This window comes from Saimiri boliviensis, chromosome 18 (genome assembly GCF_048565385.1).
Source record: "Saimiri boliviensis isolate mSaiBol1 chromosome 18, mSaiBol1.pri, whole genome shotgun sequence".
Lineage (NCBI taxonomy): Eukaryota > Metazoa > Chordata > Mammalia > Primates > Cebidae > Saimiri > Saimiri boliviensis.
In genome coordinates, this window is record NC_133466.1 from 35,797,565 (window position 1) to 35,816,849 (window position 19,285).

Genomic DNA, 19,285 nt, shown 5'->3' on the forward strand with positions numbered 1-19,285 from the left:
TTCAGATATTGACTCATACAAAGCAAGGCACATAGTAGGTTCTCCAATACATCTATGTAATTATTGCACTGAGGCTATTTATGTAAATTAAATGTATTTTAATTGACAAATAATAATTTCATATGTTTTGGGGGTACAATGGGATATTTTGATCTATGCATACAGTACAAAAGGATTCCATCAAGCTAATTAGCATATTCACCACCTCACCAACTTAACCATTATTTTTGTGGTAAGAACATTAAAAATCTATTGTTTTGGCAATTTTAAAATACACAATAAATTAATTGTGGTCACCTGGTAGCAAATTCATTTTGCTCATTTGAAAAATTAGTAACTTATTTGAAAAAATTCTAAGATTGAATGGAGACCATGAAGAGTTAAAACAGAAAAGTAGCAGCTAACTCATGATCTATTCGGGTTAAAATCAGAAGGAAAAGGCAATTCGTAGCTTTGAGACGTTTGACTGTCAACAACAAAACTTTCAAATTGATTTTGAAAACCATATATCCCAAAGGCATTTAGGATTAGGAGATTCTCCACACAAGCATGCTCTGTATTGAGAAAAATTTAAGTTATTTGGCTGCAGGGATTTAAGCTGCAGGTCCTACGGAACTAAAGTTATACTTTAAAGTCAGAACACATGTGGGGAGAGATGGAGGGAAGCTGTCCTAATCTCCAACCCGGAAGAACAAGGTATAGATAAACTCGTGTATATTAAGTATCTGGCATGTGGAGGACTACAACAAACATTAGTTTCATCCTTCTGTGGTCCAGTGAGGAAAAAATTCAAATAATTATAAAAGTAATTTCTCAATAAGATATTTAGGGACCGTTAATTATCAAAAATGTATTATCAAGAGGACAAGATATTTAAGGAGAGTTAATATTGACATCTTATTTAAATTTCAATTTAACACTTCAAATGATTACTTAGTTTTTTTTTTTTTTTTTAATTGTTGTCTAATTTACGTTGAAACAAAGAGTGATAAAGCCTTTGTGGAAAGATAAGAATAAAAATGTTGAACTTTCAGAACAAACTTCAAATGGTTCATTGACTTTGTTTCACTATGGAAAAATCACTTAACCTCCCAGTGTCAGTTTACCCATCTGTGAAATGAGAAGGATGGTATTTTCTTATGGGAATGTTTTGAAAATTATTTTGTAAATGTAGTGGATGAGCTTTTGCAAGCATCACTGCTCTTTTTCCACTTCTTTAAAGAAGCAAACAGTATTATTTATGTACTGGTTGATAATCAAACTGTCATCTGGTTGAACTATGTATATTTTTATTGGCAGTTGTGTGCTTTTTATTACTTAAAGAATTACTCCCAGATTGCTTAATTTATGTATTACATCAACATCAGATACCCAAGAAAAGTGTTTTGAAACCATTTTGAGCTTCTTATTTGTGAGCTCCTAATCTCTAGTAATTATTTCTTCTTTCTGTCTTAGTTCACATTTTCTCTGAAAGAGTTTTTCGCTTCACTTCACTTCACAAGATTGATAGTTCTCCATGTCACCTTGCTAGAGGTCACCTCCGAGCTGAAGGCAAAACACACCCCACTCTGGCTCCTGTTGACTTTCAAGTCAACTACCAAGGAATTTATTCCAGACATCTTCTAACCTCAGTTTTAAAACTCCACCCTAAAAATTACAGGGAGATATCCTGGGGAGTTGCCATAGTGACTCTGAGAGGTTGGCATTGAAGAGAAAAAACTTCTGATACCAGATTTTTTACTTGATAGGCTTAATTATGTAAGGTGTTCATGAACCTCTATGCTTGTGTCATTTAATTATGGAAAGAAAATATCCCCTTCAGGCTCTTCTTTTATGGTGCTGATCAACTGGTTTCTGGGTAATAAGAGTCCTTTATTTTTTTTCAAGGTGGGGAACAGCACTTATAAAGTATTTTATTTATTGTGCCACAAAATAGCCTGTATTTGCACAAGAAGAAAATTACCTGTCTGGCGAGGCGCAGTGGTTCACACCTGTAATCCGGCACTGGGAGGCTGAGGCGGGCAGATCACAAGATCAATAGATCAAGACCATCCTTGCCAACATGGTGAAACCCCATCTCTACTAAAAAGTATAAAAATTACCTGGGTGTGGTGGCACATACCTGTATTCCCAGCTACTCAGGAGGCTGAGGCAGAAGAATCACTTGAACCCAGGAGGAGGATGTTACAGTGAGCCAAGATCCCACCACTGCTCTCCAGCCTGCAGACAGCGAGACTCTGTCTCAAAAAGTGATAGAGAGAGAGAGAGAGAGAGAGAGAGAGAGAGAGAGAGAGAAATACCTGTCCAAAGCAGATGTGCCCAGTTTTATGAAAATCTTTTTGTTACATAGCATTGAACATTTTCTTCTATAAAGTTTAGTGGAAACTTGTTACTTTTTGGATAGAAACCATCAGAGTCTCAGTACTTTATATATGTTTTTTATTATACTTTAAGTTCTGAGATACATGTGCAGAACATGCAGTTTTGTTACATAGGTATACATGTGCCATGGTGGTTTACTGCACCCATCAACCCATCATCTATATTAGGTATTTCTCCTAATGCTATCCCTCCCCTTTCCTCCTACCCCTGAACTGGCCCTGGTATATGATATTTCCCTCCCTACGCCCATGTATTCCATTGTTTAACTCCTACTTATGAGTGAGAACATGTGGTGTTTGGTTTTCTGTTCTTGTGTTAGTTTGCTGAGAATGATGGTTTCCAACTTCATCCATGTCCCTTCAAAGGACATGAACCCATTCTTTTTTTATGGCTGCATGGTATTCCACAGTGTATATGTGCCATATTTTCTTTAACCAGTATAACATTGATAGGCATTTGGGTTGGTTTCAAGTCTTTGCAATTGTGAATAGTGCTGCAGTAAACACATGTGTGCATGTGTCTTTATAGCAGAATGATTTACAATCTTTTGGGTACATACCTAGTAATGGGATTGTTGGGTTAAATGGCATTTCTAGTTCTAGATCATTGAGAAATTACCACACTGTCTTCCACAATGGTTGAACTAATTTACACTCCCACCAACAGTTTAAAATCATTCCTTTTTCTCCACATCATCTCCTGACTTTTTAATGATAACCATTCTAACTGGCATGAGATGGTATCTCACTCTGGTTTTGATTTGCATTTCTTTAATGATGACTGATGAGCTTTTTTTCATGTTTGTTGGACACATAAATGTCTTCTTTTGAAAAGTGTCTGTACATATTTTTTGCCCACTTTATGATGAAGTTGTTTGGTTTTTTTCTTGCACATTTGTTTAAGTTCTTTGTAGATTCTGGGTATTAGCCCATTGTCACATGGATAGATTCCAAAATGTTTCTCCCACCCTGTAGGTTGATGTTCACTCTGATGGTAGTTTCTTTTGCTATGCTGCAGCACTTTGGTTTAATTAGATACCATTTGCCAGTTTTGGCTTTCGTTGCAATTGCTTTTGGTGTTTTAGTCATGAAGTCTTTGCCCAGGCCTCTGTCCTGAATGGTATTCCCTAGGTTTTCTTCTAGGGTTTTTATGATTTTAGGTCTTACATTTAAATCTTTAATACATCTTGAGGAAATGTTTGTATAAGATGTAAGGAAGGGTTCTAGTTTCAGTTTTCTGCATATGGCTAGCCGGTTTTCCCAACACCATTTATTGAATAGGAAATCCTTTTCTCATTGCTTGTTTTTGTCAAGTTTGTCAAAGATCAGATGGTTGTAGATGTGTGGCATTATTTCTGAGGTCTCTGTTCTGTTCCATTGGTCTATACACCTGTTTTGGTGCCAGTACCATGCTGTTTGGTTACTGTAGCCCTCTGGAATAGTTTGAAGTCAAGTAGCATGATGCCTCCAGCTTTGTTCTTTTTGCTTAGGGTTCTCATGGCTATATGATTCCATATGAAATTTAAACTAGAGTCTTTTTTTTTTTTTTATTTGTTTGTTTTTGGTTCCCAGTGAAATTTAAAGTAGTTTTTTCTAAATCTGTGAAGACAGTCAATGGTAGCTTGATGGGAATAGCATTGAATCTATAAATGTCTTTGGGCGGTATGGCAATTTTCATGATACTGATTCTTCCTATCCTTGAGCATGGAATGTTTTTCCATTTGTTTGTGTCCTCTCTTATTTCTTTGAGCAGTGGTTTGTAGTTCTTCTTGAAGACATCCTTCACATCCCTTGTACTTTGTATTCGTAGGTATTTGATTCTCTTTGTAGCAATTGTGAATGGGAGTTTGGTCACAATTTGGCTCTGTTTTTCCTTTATTGGTGTATAGGAATGCTTGTGATTTTTGCACATTGATTTTGTATCGTGAGACTGCTGAAGTTGCTTATCAGCTTAAGGAGTTTTTGGGCTGAGATATTGGCATTTTTAAAATACACAACAATGTCATCTGCCACAGAGATTATTTGACTTCCTCTCTTCCTATTTGAATATCTTTATTTCTTTTTCTTGCCTGATTTCCCTGGTCAGAACTTCAAATACTATGTTGAATAGGAGTGGTGAGAGAGGGCACTCTTGTATTGTGCTGGTTTTCAAAGGGAATGCTTACAGCTTTTGCCCATTCAGAATGATATTGGCTGTGAGTTTGTCATAAACGGCTCTTATTATTTTGAGATATGTTCAATGACCACCTAGTTTATTGAGTGTTTTTTTTGCATGAAGAGGTGTTGAATTTTATCAAAGGCCTTTTCTGCATTTACTGAGATAATCATGTGGTTTTTGTCTTTGGTTTATGTGGTGGATTACATTTATTGATTTGTATATGTTGAACCAGTTGAACCAGCATTGCAACCCAAGAATAAAGCCAGCTTGATTATGGTGGAGAAGTGTTTTAATGTGCTGCTGGATTTGGTTTGCCAGTATTTTATTGAGGATTTTCACATTGACGTTCATCAGGGATACTGGCCTGAAATTTTCTTTTCTTTTTCTTTTTTCTTTTTTCTTTTTTTTCCCCCTTTTTTTTTGTTATTTTTCTGCCAGGTTTTGGTATCAGGATGATGCTGGCCTCATAAAATGAATTAGGGAGAGGTCCCTCTTTTTCTGTTGTTTGGAATATTTTCAGAAGGAATGGTACCAGCTCCTCTTTGTACCTATGGTCGAATTTAGCTATGAATCTGTCTGGCCCTGGGCATTTTTTTTTTTTTTTTTTTTTTTGGTTGGTACACTATTCATTACTCCCTCAATTTCAGAACTTGTTATTGGTTTATTCAGGGATTCGACTTCTTTCTGGTTTAGTCTTGGGAGAGTGTATGTTTCCAGGAATTTTTCTATTTCTTCTAGATTTTCTAGTTTATTTGTGTAGGGTTATTTATAGTATTTTCTGATGGTAGTTTGTGTTTTTGTGGGATCAGTGGTGATATCCCCTTTATCATTTTATGTGTGCCTATTTTATTCTTCTCTCTTTTCTTCTTTATTATTCTGGCTAGCTATTTTGTTAATCTTTTTTAAAAAAAAAAAACAGTTCCTGAATCATTAATTTTTTGAAGGGGTTTTTATGTCTCTATCTTCTTCAGTTCTGTTCTGATCTTAGTTATTTCTTGTCTTTTGCTAGATTTTGAATTTGTTTTCTCTTGCTTCTCTAGTTCTTCTAATTCTGATGTTAGAGTGTCAAATTTAGACCTTTCCTCGCTTTCTCCTGTGGGCCTTTAATGCTATCTATTTCCCTCCAAACACTGCTTTCACTGTGTTCCTAGAGATTCTGGTAAGTTATGTCTTTGTTCTCATTGGTTTCAAAGAACTTATTTATTTCTGCCTTAATTTCATTATTTACCCAGTAGTCATTCAGGAGCAGGTTGTTCAGTTTCCACGTGTCATTGTGCTGTTATCAGTGAGTTTCTTAATCCTGAGTCCTATTTCGATTGCACTGTGGTGTGAGAGACTGTTTGTTATGATTTCCATTCTTTTGCATTTCATAAGGCATTTTTACTTCCAATTATATGGTTAATTTTAGAATAAATGTGGTGAGGTGCTGAGAAAAACATATATTCTGTTGATTTCAGGTAGGGAGTTCTGTAGATGTCTTAGGTCTGTTTGGTCCAGAGCTGAGTTCAAGTCCTGTATACACTTGTTAACTTTCTGTCTCCTTGATCTGTCAAACATTGACAGTGTCTGTGGGGTATTAAAGTCTCCCACTATTATTGTTTGGGAGTCTAAGTCTCTTTGTAGGTCTCTAAGAACTTGCTTCATGAATCTGGGTACTTCTGTATTGGGTGCATATATATTTAGGACAGTTGGCTCTTCTTGTTGCATTGATCCCTTTATCATCATGTAATGCCCTTCTTTGTCTCTTTTGATCTTTGTTGGTTTAAAGTCTGCTTTATCAGAGACTAGCATTGCTACCCTTTCTTTTTTCTTTTTTTCTTTCCATTTGCTTGGTAAATCTTCCTCCATCCCTTTATTTTGAGCCTATATGTGTCTTTGCATATAAGATGGGCCTCCTAAATACAGCACACTGATGGGTCTTGACTCTTTATCCAATTTGCCAGTCTGTGCCTTTTAATTGGGGCTCTTAGCCAATTTACATTTAAGGTTAATATTGTTATGTGTGAATCTTATCCTGTCATTATGATGCCGGCTGGTTATTTTGCCTGTTAATTGATGCAGTTTTTTCATAGTGTCGATGGTCTTTACAATTTGGTATGTTTTTGCAGTGTCTGGTACTGGTTTTTCCTTTCCATATTTAGTACTTCCTTCAGGACCTCTTGTAAGGAAGGCCTGGTGGTGACAAAATCTTTCAGCATTTGCTTGCCTGTAAAGGTTTTTATTTCTCCTTCTTTTGTGAAGCTTAGTTTGGCTGAATATGAAATTCTGGGTTGAAAATTCTTTTCTTTAAGAATATTGAATATTGTCCCCCACTGTCTTCTGCCTCGTAGGGTTTCTGCAGAGAGATCTGCTATTAGTCTGATGAGTTTCTCTTTGTTGGTAACCCGACCTTTCTCTCTGGCTGCCCTTAACATTTTTTCCTTCATTCTAACCGTGGTGAATCAGATGGTATATCCTGAATTGGAATGTTGGTTTGTCCTGCTCAGTTGGGTAAGTTCTCCTGGATAATATCATGAAGTGTGTTTTCCAACTTGGTTCCATTCTCCCTGTCACTTTCAGGTATACCTGAAAGTCAAACATAGCTTTGCTCTTTTCACATAGTCCCATATTTCTTGGAGGCCTTGTTCATTCATTTACATTCTTTTTTCTTCAGTCTCATCTTCTCACTCCATTTCATTAAGATGATATTCAGTCTCTAGTATCCTTTCTTTCACTTAATCGATTTGACTATTGATACCTGTGTATGCTTCACAAGGTTCTCATGCTGTATTATTCAGCTCCATCAGGTCATTTATGTTCTTCTCTAAACTGGTTATTATCCTCAAATTTTTTCTCAAGGTTCTTAGCGTCCTTGCATTGGATTAGAACATGTACCTTTAGCTTGTAAGAGTTTGTTATTACCCATTTTATGAAGCCTGCTTCTATCAATTCGTCAAACTTATTCTTTGTCCGGTTTTGTTCCCTTGCTGGCAAGGAGTTGTGATCCTTTGGAGGAGAAGAGGCATTCTGGTTTGGGGGAGGTTCAGCCTTTTTCATCTGGTTTTTCCTCATCTCCATGGATTTATCTATCTTTGGTTTTTGCTGTTGGTGACCTTCAGATGGAGTTTTTGTGTGGTCATCCTTTTTGTTGATACTGATGCTACTGCTTTCTGCTTATTAGTTATCCTTCTAACAGTCAGTCCCCTCTTCTGCAGGTCTGTTGGAGTTTGTTGTGGGTCCATTCCAGATCTTTTTGCCTGGGTATCACCAGAGGAGGCTGCAGAACAGCAAAGATGACTGCCTGCTCCTTCCTCTGGAAGCTTTGTCCCAGAGGGCACACATCAAATGCCAGCCAGAGCTCTTTTGTATGAGGTGTCTCCCTGTCAGGAGACAGGGGGGTCAGGGACCCACTTGAGACAGTCTGTCCCATAGCAGAGCTCAAGCACTGTGCTAGGAGATCTGCTGCTTTCTTCATAGTTGGCGGGGAACATTTAAGTCTCCTGAAGATGCACCCACAGCTGCCCCTTCCCCCAGGTGCTCTGTCCCAGTGAGATGAGAGTTTTACCTTTAAGCTGCTAAATCTAGGGCTGCTGCCTTTCTTTCAGAGATGCCCTGCCCAGAGAGGAGGAATCTAGAGAGGCAGTCTGGCTACAGTGGCTTTGCAGAGCTATGGTGGACTTTGCCCAGTCCAAACTTCCTGAAGCCTTTGTTTACACTGTTAGGGGAAAACCACCTACTCAAGCCTCAGTAATGGTGGATGCCCCTCCCCCCCACCAGACTCCAGCATCCCAGGTCAACTTCAGACTGTGTGCTGGTAGCAAGAATTTCAAGCCAGTGGATCTCGGCTTGCTTTTTGTGGGGGTGGGATCTGCTGAGCTAGACCACTTGGCTCCCTGGCTTCAGCCCCTTTTCCAGCGGAGTAAACGATTCTGTTTCCCTGGCATTACAGGTGCCTCTGGGGTATGAAAATACTTGGTGTCCACCCGAATGACTGCCTGGTTTTTCACTTGAAACTCAAGGCCCTTGTGGTGTAGCCACCCAAGGGAATCTCCTGGTCTGTGGGTTGCAAAGACTGTGGGAAACGCATAGTGTTTGGACTGGATAGCACAGTCCCTCATGGCACAGATCTTCACAGCTTCCCTTGGCTAGGGGAGAGAGTTCCCCAACCCTTTGCATTTCCCATGTTAAGTGACACCCTACCCTGCTTCTGCTTGTCCTCCATGGGCTGCACCCATTGCCTAACCAGTCCCAATGAGATGAACCAGGTACCTCAGTTGGAAATGCAGAAATCACTTGCCTTCTGCCTTGGTCTTGATGGGAGCAGCAGACTGGAGCTCTTCCTATTCAGTCATCTTGCCCGGGAGTTCCCAGTAATAAGATTCTTATGCCAATAGTTCCACCATAAGCTCAAGTGGTGCTTGTAGTAATGATTGAATCATTACAAAACTAAAGAAGAAAAGGGAAATATATTTAATGAATGTGATTAAGTCATTATAGTGTTCTTGCATATGTAAATTATCCTTGACTTAATGAACTACCTTGCTTACATAATAATATTTGTACCTGGTTCTGAAAGTCATTTGTACCCATATTAATCTTGGTTATCAGACTTAGCAGAGTTTATCTTCAGATCATCTTGCTGAAGAGAAATTTATATATTATGTATTCATGTGCTCAAATTTTGTTAGAGGATTAGAAGTGCACTTATTAAGTAAATTTATTACATGAATTACTTTAATAAATTAGTAAAATGCTTAGGAAGATCAAAACCTTGATTACATACTGATGATATCCAAATTAACAAGGGTCATTTAAAAATATGTATTTTTCTGATTATAAAAGAAATATATATTACTTGGAGAAAATCAAGAAATCACACAAAGGATCTAAGAAGAGTATTACCTGTATCTCCTGGATTAATCACTTTAAAATTTGAATGGATATTCTACACTTTTTTAAAATGCATTTTAGGTTTTGGGGTACATGTGAAGAACATGCAAGATTGTTGCATAGGTACATACATGGCAGTGTGATTTGCTGCCTTCCTTCCCCTCACCTATATCTGTCATTTCTCCCCATGCTATCTCTTCCCACCTCCCCACCCCCGTCCCTCCCCCATTTCCCCCCAATGGACCCCAGTGTGTAGTGCTCCCCTTCCCGTGTCCATGTGTTCTCATTGTTCAATACCCGCCTATGAGTGAGAACATGCGGTGTTTGATTTTCTGCTCTTGTGTCAGTTTGCTGAGAATGATGGTTTCCAGGTTCATCCATGTCCCTACAAAGGACTCGAACTCATCATTTTTGATGGCTGTGTAACATTCCATGGTGTATATGTACCACATTTTCCCTATCCAGTCTATTATTGATGGGCATTTGGGTTGGTTCCAGGTCTTTGCTATTGTAAATAGTGCTGCAATGAACATTTGTGTGCATGTGTCCTTATAGTAGAATGATTTATAATCCTTTGGATATATACCCAGTAATGGGATTGCTGGGTCAAATGGGATTTCTATTTTTAGGTCATTGAGGAATCGCCACATTGTCTTCCACAATGGTTGAACTAATTTACATTCCTACCAACAGTGTAAATGTGTTCCTATTTCTCCACAGCCTCTCCAGCATCTGTTGTCTCCAGATTTTTTAATAATTGCCATTCTAACTGGTGTGAGATGGTATCTCAATGTAGCTTTGATTTGCATTTCTCTAATGACCAGTGATGATGAGCATTTTTTCATGTTTGTTGGCCTCCTGTATGTCTTCTTTTGTAAAGTATCTGTTCATATCCTTTGCCCACTTTTGAATGGGCTTGTTTGGTTTTTTCTTGTAGATCTGTTTTAGTTCTTTGTAAATTCTGGATATCAGCCCCTTGTCAGATGGGTAGACTGCAAAAATTTTTTCCCATTCTGTTGGTTGCCGATTCACTCTAATGACTGTTTCTTTTGCCGTGCAGAAGCTGTGGAGTTTGATTAGGTCCCATTTGTCTATTTTGGCTTTTGTTGCCAATGCTTTTGGCCTTTTGGTGATGAAGTCCTTGCCTATGCCTATGTCCTGGATGGTTTTACCTAGGTTTTCTTCTAGGGTTTTTTTGGTGTTAGGTCTTATGTTTAAGTCTTTAATCCATCTGGAGTTAATTTTAGTGTAAAGTGTCAGGAAGGGGTCCAGTTTCTGCTTTCTGCACATGGCTAGCCAGTTTTCCCAACAGCATTTATTAAACAGGGAATCCTTTCCCCATTGCTTGTTTTTGTCAGGTTTGTCAAAGATCGGATGGTTATAGATATGTTGTGTTTCCTCTGAGGCCTCTGTTCTGTTCCATTGGTCTATATCTCTGTTCTGGTACCAGTACCATGCTGTTTTGATTACTGTAGCCTTGTAGTATAATTTGAAGTCCTGTAGTGTGACGCTTCCTGCTTTGTTCTTTTTGCTTAGAATTAACTTGGCTATGCAGGCTCTCTTTTGATTCCATATGAAGTTTAAGGTGTTTTTTTTTTTTTTTTTTTTTTTTCCAGTTCTGTGAAGAAGGTCATTGGTACCTTGATGGGAATAGCATTGAATTTGTAAATTACTTTGGGCAGTATGGCCATTTTCACGATGTTGATTCTTCCTAACCATGAACATGGAATGTTTCTCCATCTGTTTGTGTCCTCTCTTATTTCGTTGAGCAGTGACTTGTAGTTCTCCTTGAAGAGGTCCTTTACGTTCCTTGTTAGTTGTATTCCTAGGTATTTTATTCTCTTTATAGCAATTGTGAATGGCAGTTCATTCTTGATTTGACTCTCTTTAAGTCTGTTACTGGTGTATAGGAATACTTGTGATTTTTCCACATTGATTTTGTATCCTGAGACGGGGTCTTCTAGATATACAATCATGTCATCTACAAATAGAGACAATTTGATTTTCTCTTTTCGTATTTGAATACCCTTTATTTCTTTTTCTTGACTGATTGTTCTGGCTAGAACTTCCAGTACTATATTGAATAGGAGTGGTGAGAGAGGGCATCCTTGTCTAGTACCAGATTTCAAAGGGAATGCTTCCAGTTTTTGCTCATTCAGTATGATATTGGCTGTTGGTTTGTTGTAAATAGCTTTTATTATTTTGAGATACATTCCATGAATATCTAGTTTATTGAGGGTTCTTAACATAAAGGGCTGTTGAATTTTGTCAAAGGCCTTCTCTTCATCAATTGAGATAATCATGTGGTTTTTGTCTTTGGTTCTGTTTATGTGGTGAATTATGTTTATGGACTTGCGTATGTTGAACCAGCCTTGCATCCCTGGGATGAATCCTACTTGATCATGGTGAATAAGCTGTTTGATGTGCTGTTGCAATCGGCTTGCAAGTATTTTATTGAAGATTTCTGCACCTATGTTCATCATGGATATTGGCCTGAAGTTTTCTTTTCTTGTTGAGTTTCTGCCAGGTTTTGTTATCAGGATGATGTTTGTCTCATAAAGTGATTTGGGAAGGATTCCCTCTTTTTGGATTATCTGGAATAGTTTCAGAAGGAATGGTACCAGCTCCTCTTTGTATGTCTGGTAGAATTCGGCTGTAAACCCATCTGGACCTGGGCTTTTTTTGGGTGGTAGGCTCTTAATTGCTGCCTCAACTTCAGACCTTGTTATTGGTCTATTCAGGATTTAGACTTCTTCCTGGTTTAGGCTTGGGAGGATGCAGGTGTCCAGGAATTTATCCATTTCTTCCAGGTTTACTAGTTATGTGCATAGAGTTGTTTGTAATAATCTCTCATGATGGTTTGGATTTCTGTGGGATCTGTGGCGATATCCCCTTTATCATTTTTTATTGCATCAATTTGGTTATTCTCTCTTTTCTTTTTTATTAATCTGGCTAGTGGTCTATTTTGTTGATCTTTTTAAAAAACCAGCTCCTGGATTTATTGATTTTTTGTATAGTTTTTTGTGTCTCTATTTTCTTCAGTTCTGCTCTGATCTTAGTTATTTCCTTTCTTCTGCTAGCTTTTGAGTTTTTTTGATCTTGCTTCTCTAGCTCTTTCAATTTTGATGATATGGTATCAATTTTAGATCTCTCCTTTCTTCTCATGTGGGCACTCATTGCTATATATTTTCTTCTAGAGACTGTTTTAAATGTGTCCCAGAGATTCTGGTATGTTGTGTCTTTGTTCTCGTTGGTTTCAAAGAACATCTTTATTTCTGCCTTCATTTCATTGTTTATCCAGTCAACATTCAAGAGCAAGTTGTTCGGTTTCCCTGAAGCTGTGCGGTTCTGAGTTAGTTTCTGCATTCTGAGTTCTAACTTGATTGCACTGTGGTCTGAGAGACTGTTTGTTATGGTTTCTGTTCTTTTGCATTTGCTGAGGAGTGATTTATTGCCAATTATGTGGTCAATTTTAGAGTAGGTGTGATGTGGTGCTGAGAAGAATGTATGTTCTGTGGATTTGGGGTGGAGAGTTCTGTAAATGTCTATTAGGTTTGCTTGTTCCAGGTCTGAGTTCAGGTCCTGGATATCCTTGTTAATTTTCTGTCTGGTTGATCTGTCTAATATTGACAATGGGGTGTTAAAGTCTCCCACTATTATTGTGTGGTAGTCTAAATCTCTTTGTAAGTCATTAAGAACTTGCCTTATGTAACTGTATTGGGTGTGTATATATTTAGGATCGTTAGCTCTTCTTGTCGCAGTGATCCTTTTACCATTATGTACTGTCCTTCTTTGTCTCTTTTGATCTTTGTTGCTTTAAAGTCTATTTTATTGGAGACAAGAATTGCAACTCCTGCTTTTTTTTGCTCTCCATTTGCTTGGTAGATCTTCCTCCTTCCCTTTATTTTGAGCCTTTGTGTATCCTTGCATGTAAGATGGGTTTCCTGGATACAGCACACTGATGGGTTTTGGCTTTTTATCCAACTTGCCACTCTGTGTCTTTTGATTGGGCCATTTAGTCCATTTACATTTAGGGATAGTATTGTTATGTGTGAATTTGATACTGTCATTTTGATGCTACCTGGCTGTTTTGTTGGTTAGTTGATGCAGATTCTTGATTGTGTTGATGCTCTTTTACCATTTGGTATGTTTTTGGAGTGGCTCGTACTGGTTGTTCCTTTATATGTGTAGAGCCTCTTTCAGGAGTTCTTGTAGAGCAGGTTCGGTGGTGATGAAATCTCTGAGTACTTGCTTGTTTGCAAAGGATTTTATTTTTCCTTCACTTATGAAGCTTAGTTTGGCTGGATAGGAGATTCTGGGTTGAAAGTTCTTTTCTTTAAGGATGTTGAATATTGGCCCCCAATCTCTTCTGGCTTGTAGGGTTTCTGCTGAGGGATCTGCTGTGAGTCTAATGGGCTTCCCTTTGTGGGTAACCCAACCTTTCTCTCTGGCTGCCCTTAGCATTTCAACCCTGGTGAATCTGATGATTATGTGTCTTGGGGTTGCTCTTCTTGAGGAATATCTTTGTGGTGTTCTCTGTATTTCCTGGACTTGAATATTGGCTTGCCTTGCTAGGTTGGGGAAGTTTTCCTGAATAATATCCTGAAGAATATTTTCCAGCTTGGATTCATTCTCTTCATCACGTTCAGGTACACCTATCAAGCGTAGATTAGGTCTTTTCACATAGTCCCACATTTCTTGAAGATTTTGTTCATTCCTTTTTGCCCTTTTTTCTCTCTTCTTGCCTTTTCCTTTTATTTCATTGAGTTGATCTTTAACCTCTGATATCCTTTCTTCCGCTTGGTCAGTTCGTCTGTTGAAACTTGTGCATGCTTCGCGAAGTTCTCGTGTTGTGTTTTTCAGCTCCATCAATTCACTTATATCCCTCTCTATGTTGTCCATTCTCATTAGCATTTTGTCCAATCCTTTTTCAAGGTTCTTAGTTTCTTTGCATTGGGTTAGAACATGCTCTTTTAGCTCACTGTAGTTTCTTACTACCCACCTTCTGAAGTCTCATTCTGTCATTTCATCACCCTCCTTCTCCATCCGGTCTTGTTCCCTTGCTGGTGAGGAGTTGTGATCCCTTTTAGGAGGAGAGTTGTTCTGGTTTCGGGAGTTTTCATCATTTTTGCACTGATTTCTTCCCATCTTTGTGGGTTTATCCACCTGTTCTTTGTAGTTACTGTCTTTCAGATTGGGTCTCTGAGTGAGCTTCCAGTTTGTGGATGCTGAAGTTACTTCTTTTTTTTTTTTTTTTAAGCTTTCCTTCTAACAGTCTGGCCCCTCTGCTGTAGGACTACTGAGGTCCTCTCCAGGCCCTGCTTGCCTGGGGGTCACCTGCAGCAGCTGCAGAACAGTAAGGGTTGCTACCAGTTTCCTCTTCTGCTATCTTTGTCCCAGAAGGATGCTCACCAACTGTCAGTCCATTTTCTCCTTTATGAGGTGAATCTTTGGATCTATGGGGGTCAGGGAGCTGCTTGAGGAGACAGTCTGTCTTTTATTGGAGCTCAAGTCCTGAGCTGTGAGCTTCATTGTTCATTCAGAGCTGCTGGGCAGGTACGTTTAGGTCTGCTGCAGCTGAACTCATAAACCGCTTTTTGTTCCCAGGTGCTCTGTCCCGGGGAGTTAGGGCTTTATGGGTTTCCATTGTGCTGCTGCCCTTTTTGTTTTTTCTTTCAGGGCTGCCCTGCCCAGCTAACAGCCCACCTAGTCACTGTCTGCCTGCAGAGGCTTTGCTGAGCTGCTGTGGGCTCCGCCCAGCTGCCCTGAGCTCTTCCCTGAAGTCCTGTTTATATGGGCGTAGTTAGAACTGCCTCGGCAACGGTGGCCCTGCCTCTGTTATGGCGCACTCTCTCTGTTGCGGCAGGTTGCCTCGGCAATGGCGGGTTGCCTTGGCAACGGCAGGCTGCCTCCATAGTGGTGGAGAGTCTCAATAATGGCAGACGCCCCTCCCCCACAGAGCCAGACCATCCCAGGTTCAGCTGTGCTTGCTGTGAAACACTCAACCCAGAGCGTTTTCAATTACTGTTTTTGTTGTCTTTGTTGCCGTGGTGGGGGTGGGACCAACCGAGCCTGATCACCTGGCTCCCTGACTCAGAGCCTTTTTTTAAAATTTTTAAGTTGAATGACCCCGCGTTTCAGTCGCTTGTTGAAAAGGCGCTGGGATCTCCCGTGCTGCGACTCACTGAGTCAGCTCAAACAGTGGTGCCGAGGTTCCTGGCAGTTTTTTTTGCCTAGGAATCTCCTGGCCTGACTCGCTATTTCAGATGAATGGGCAACTCTGCCGTCTCAGGGCTCTGATCGCCAGCTAAGAGGGCTCCCAGACCAGTGGCTATTGTTCGGAGAACCGCCGCAACAGGGTGTGGTCACAGCAGCCGCGCAGGCGGAATCAGCCCCACGGGGGCCAAAACAGCCACACCGGCTGGGACTGTGACGCTGGCGACCCCTCTGCCTGGGTATCTCCTGGTCTGTGGGCAATAAAAATTCGTCTGGAAATGCGGCATCCACTCACCCTCTGCACTTTCACTGGGAGCTAAAGTCCTGAGCTGTTCTTAGTCTGCCGTCTTCCCAGCATTCCCGCTATTCTACACTTTTTAAAGAGGAATCACACCATTGTACACATGTTTTTGTATTTCTAAAAAAAGCTAAATCTACAGGAAAACTCAGTTAATTGGGATTCTTTTTTTTTTGTTTTGTTTTGTTTTTTTTTTTTAATCAGAAATTGAATCTAAAGTTTTAGTATCCATATTTCAAAAAATTTATTCAGAATTATAAAAACTATCAGGGAAGTATTTTCTGTTACCTCTACTGCTTTAAAGAGTTCAACTCATCCAAAATTATTTCAGTGCCTTATCTTCAACACCGACCAAGTCTAGTACCATAATAACAAATGCAAAGCCTAGGGAAATCAATGATTATAATGTTACTATTTGAATATAAATCTTTATATATGCCTAGGTGAAAAAAAATTCCTAGAACAAGAAAGGGAGTATAAAGGAGTCTTAATTATATTTCAATACTCTTCTCTGAGGATTTTCCATTTTTTTCCTGTCTTTTTTAATGTATAGTTTCGCTGTTGTTTGGTTGCTTTAAATTTTATTTTGTATGAGAAGTTAAGGCCAGTGTAGATCTTGGGAAGTTAATCATTTTATGACTTTCATTTAACCAACATTTTCTTTCATCCCCTTTTAGGCAGCCAAGGGCAGTTCCCACTAACACAGAATGTAACTGTTGTTGAAGGCGGAACTGCAATTTTGACCTGCAGGGTTGATCAAAATGATAACACCTCCCTCCAGTGGTCAAATCCAGCTCAACAGACTCTGTACTTCGATGACAAGAAAGGTGAATACATTTTCTTTCAAATGTTTTAATTATATTCTAAAATAGCCTAATTACAATAAATTTATTTTTCAGAGATGATTCAAATTCTTCCTTTTGATTACCAAACTGCTGCTGCTTGTATTTAAACATGTTAAATATTAAATACTTTAGTTTGCAAGTCATAAACACCAAAGATAACCTATGTCAACTTTTTAATAAAATAAACAGTTCTAATTCTGTTTCGAAAATAGTTTTATGCCTCTCTTAACAACCATCTTCTTTCTAGATACCAATGTATTCTCACTCCTGTAGCTGTTTTGTTTATAGTTTGAGTTTTTTCTTTCTCCTGATAATATAATATTACTTTTATGAAAATTAGTTTTACATATTTGGAGGATACAATATGATTTTATGAAAGTTTAATGCTTTCATTTCATGAATTTGCTCTGAAAGTAAGAATTGTAAAAATGATTCACATAATGTTAAAGTATTTCATGTTTCCAAAATAAACTGAAATTAAGTAAGAAGCTGTATTTTTTTAAGTTGAACTGGACTTCATTAACTAATTTCAGTTTCTTATTGGATAATAGATTTTGATTAAACTTTCCCAGAGAAAAAAGGAAATTCATGTTATATAATTCAAGCAAACCAAATAGCTAAGCCTTCATCAATTATTAGATTAAAAAGTGAGTCCATAAATGATAATGAAAATATGGAACTGTTGCTTAAGATACATTTCTATTATATAGGCTATAAATAACTATTTATATATTAGCTATTTTTATTCTTAAAATTAGCTATTAGTCTTAATATCTTTTCAAATGAATCTGTGTAGATAATAGTAAGATAACTTCAAATCAGTTCCATTTAAACAATTAAAATGTCATCACAGACAGCCTAATAAATGTGCCCAGTTCACGTAAAATGTGCATTCATCATATTTTGTTCATTGCTATGATTTTTCTTCCTTGATGTTCTCTACATATAAATTGAAATCTTTAGTGTGTTTTAAATGTTATACTTATAATGAAGGATTGATGAAGTATCTAATTCATTTATTTCATAAATATTTATTGAGAATACTTTTGTACCAGGCATTAAAATTAGGCAGCAGAAAGTTAATCGTATCTGCCTTTTTAGGGAATAGAGTCTAATGGAGGAGACAGACAATAAAGAAACATGCAAATGAAATATATTTTATAGTACATTGAAAGGAGACAAATGCTATGCAGAAAAATGAACCAGGGATAGAGGAAGTGTTAAAGTCCTCCAGGGAAACAAAACGAATAGAATAGAATAGAACAGATACATTGATAGATATTTATTTTAGTAAACTGGCTCAAGTAATTATGGAGTCTAGTAAGTTCGCAAAATGCAGGACAGGCTGGTAGGCTGGAGAGCCAAAGAGATTTTGTTGAAGCTCATGTCCAGAGGCATTATCAGGGAGAAGTTCTTCTTCTTTAGTGGACTTCAGACTTTTTCATAAGGCCGTCAACAAATTGAGTGTGGCCTGTCCACTTTATGGAGAATAATCTGCTTTACTCAAAGTCTACTAATTTAAATGTTAAACTCATCTAAAAAGTACCTTCACAGACACATCTAGATGATGTACCAAACATCTGGAAACTGTGGCCCAGTCATATTGACATTTAATATAAAATTAAATGCTATGTGTCAATATGTCAGTCATAATATAAAATTAACTGTCATGGAGGGTAAATGCCTAATACTGCATTAGAACTTTATTATTTAGAAAGAGCTTTAACTTACAATTTTAGTTGTTTCTTTCCAGCAAATGAAGTTCTATTAGTTAAAAAAGTTAAATGCACACACAAACTCACTCACAGAGATTTAACAACCTCTTTATGCTTTTAATATTAATTGATCACAAATATTAGTAAATACATATTTAAAGCATATGCTCAAATTTAAGATGGTGCCAATTTTAAGGAAATGTCTCATTTGCTTAAAACAATGATGCAAAAGAAAATGTTCTAGAAAAAAACAGACTTTTAGAAATGTTCATGGAACAACGAAATCTATTATTATACTATTTAAGTTGTCAACTTGATTATACATACATATTTAAAGTAATATGAAAAATATACTAATTTATAAATATTACTTTTTTAATCCCTTTAATGAAATAATCTTGCTTATTAGCACTTTTTGAAAGTGTAGCACACTATCAACAAAAAATTTGTCCCAAGCAGCAACTATGAACTTTTATAACATTAGAACACATTTTTTGTTCACTTGTCCCACAGATACATAATGACAATCTCTACTTTATAACAACTCTTGTACTGCTTTTTAAGGAGATCTTTAAGAGTCATGTTTACAATGACATCTCCAATGTGAGTTCAAATCCTCAGGCACAAAGACAAAATTTATAATGAAATGTCCTTGCCTCTGCTTTTAGTGATTCTATACGTTATCCTCTGAAAAACGTCTAAAACTAGAAAAACTAGAATTGATTTGGGATAGTCCAAGCTAATATATCCTTCTTGGAGAAAACAGAGAGCAACTTGTAATAAAAGATTTGCAAGGAGTTCAT

General features: G+C 37.8%; 1 protein-coding gene across 3 annotated transcripts in view; it reads left to right on the top strand.

Moving 5' to 3' along the window:
- CADM2 (cell adhesion molecule 2) overlaps nucleotides 1-19,285 on the top strand; it is a 1,054,563-nt gene that overhangs the window by 795,064 nt on the left and 240,214 nt on the right. For all 3 annotated transcript variants that reach the window (XM_074389151.1, XM_003928313.4, XM_003928312.4), the window contains one exon: nucleotides 16,600-16,749. In XM_074389151.1, coding sequence (XP_074245252.1) covers nucleotides 16,600-16,749 — 150 coding nt within the window. The remainder of the gene's footprint in view (nucleotides 1-16,599; nucleotides 16,750-19,285) is intronic.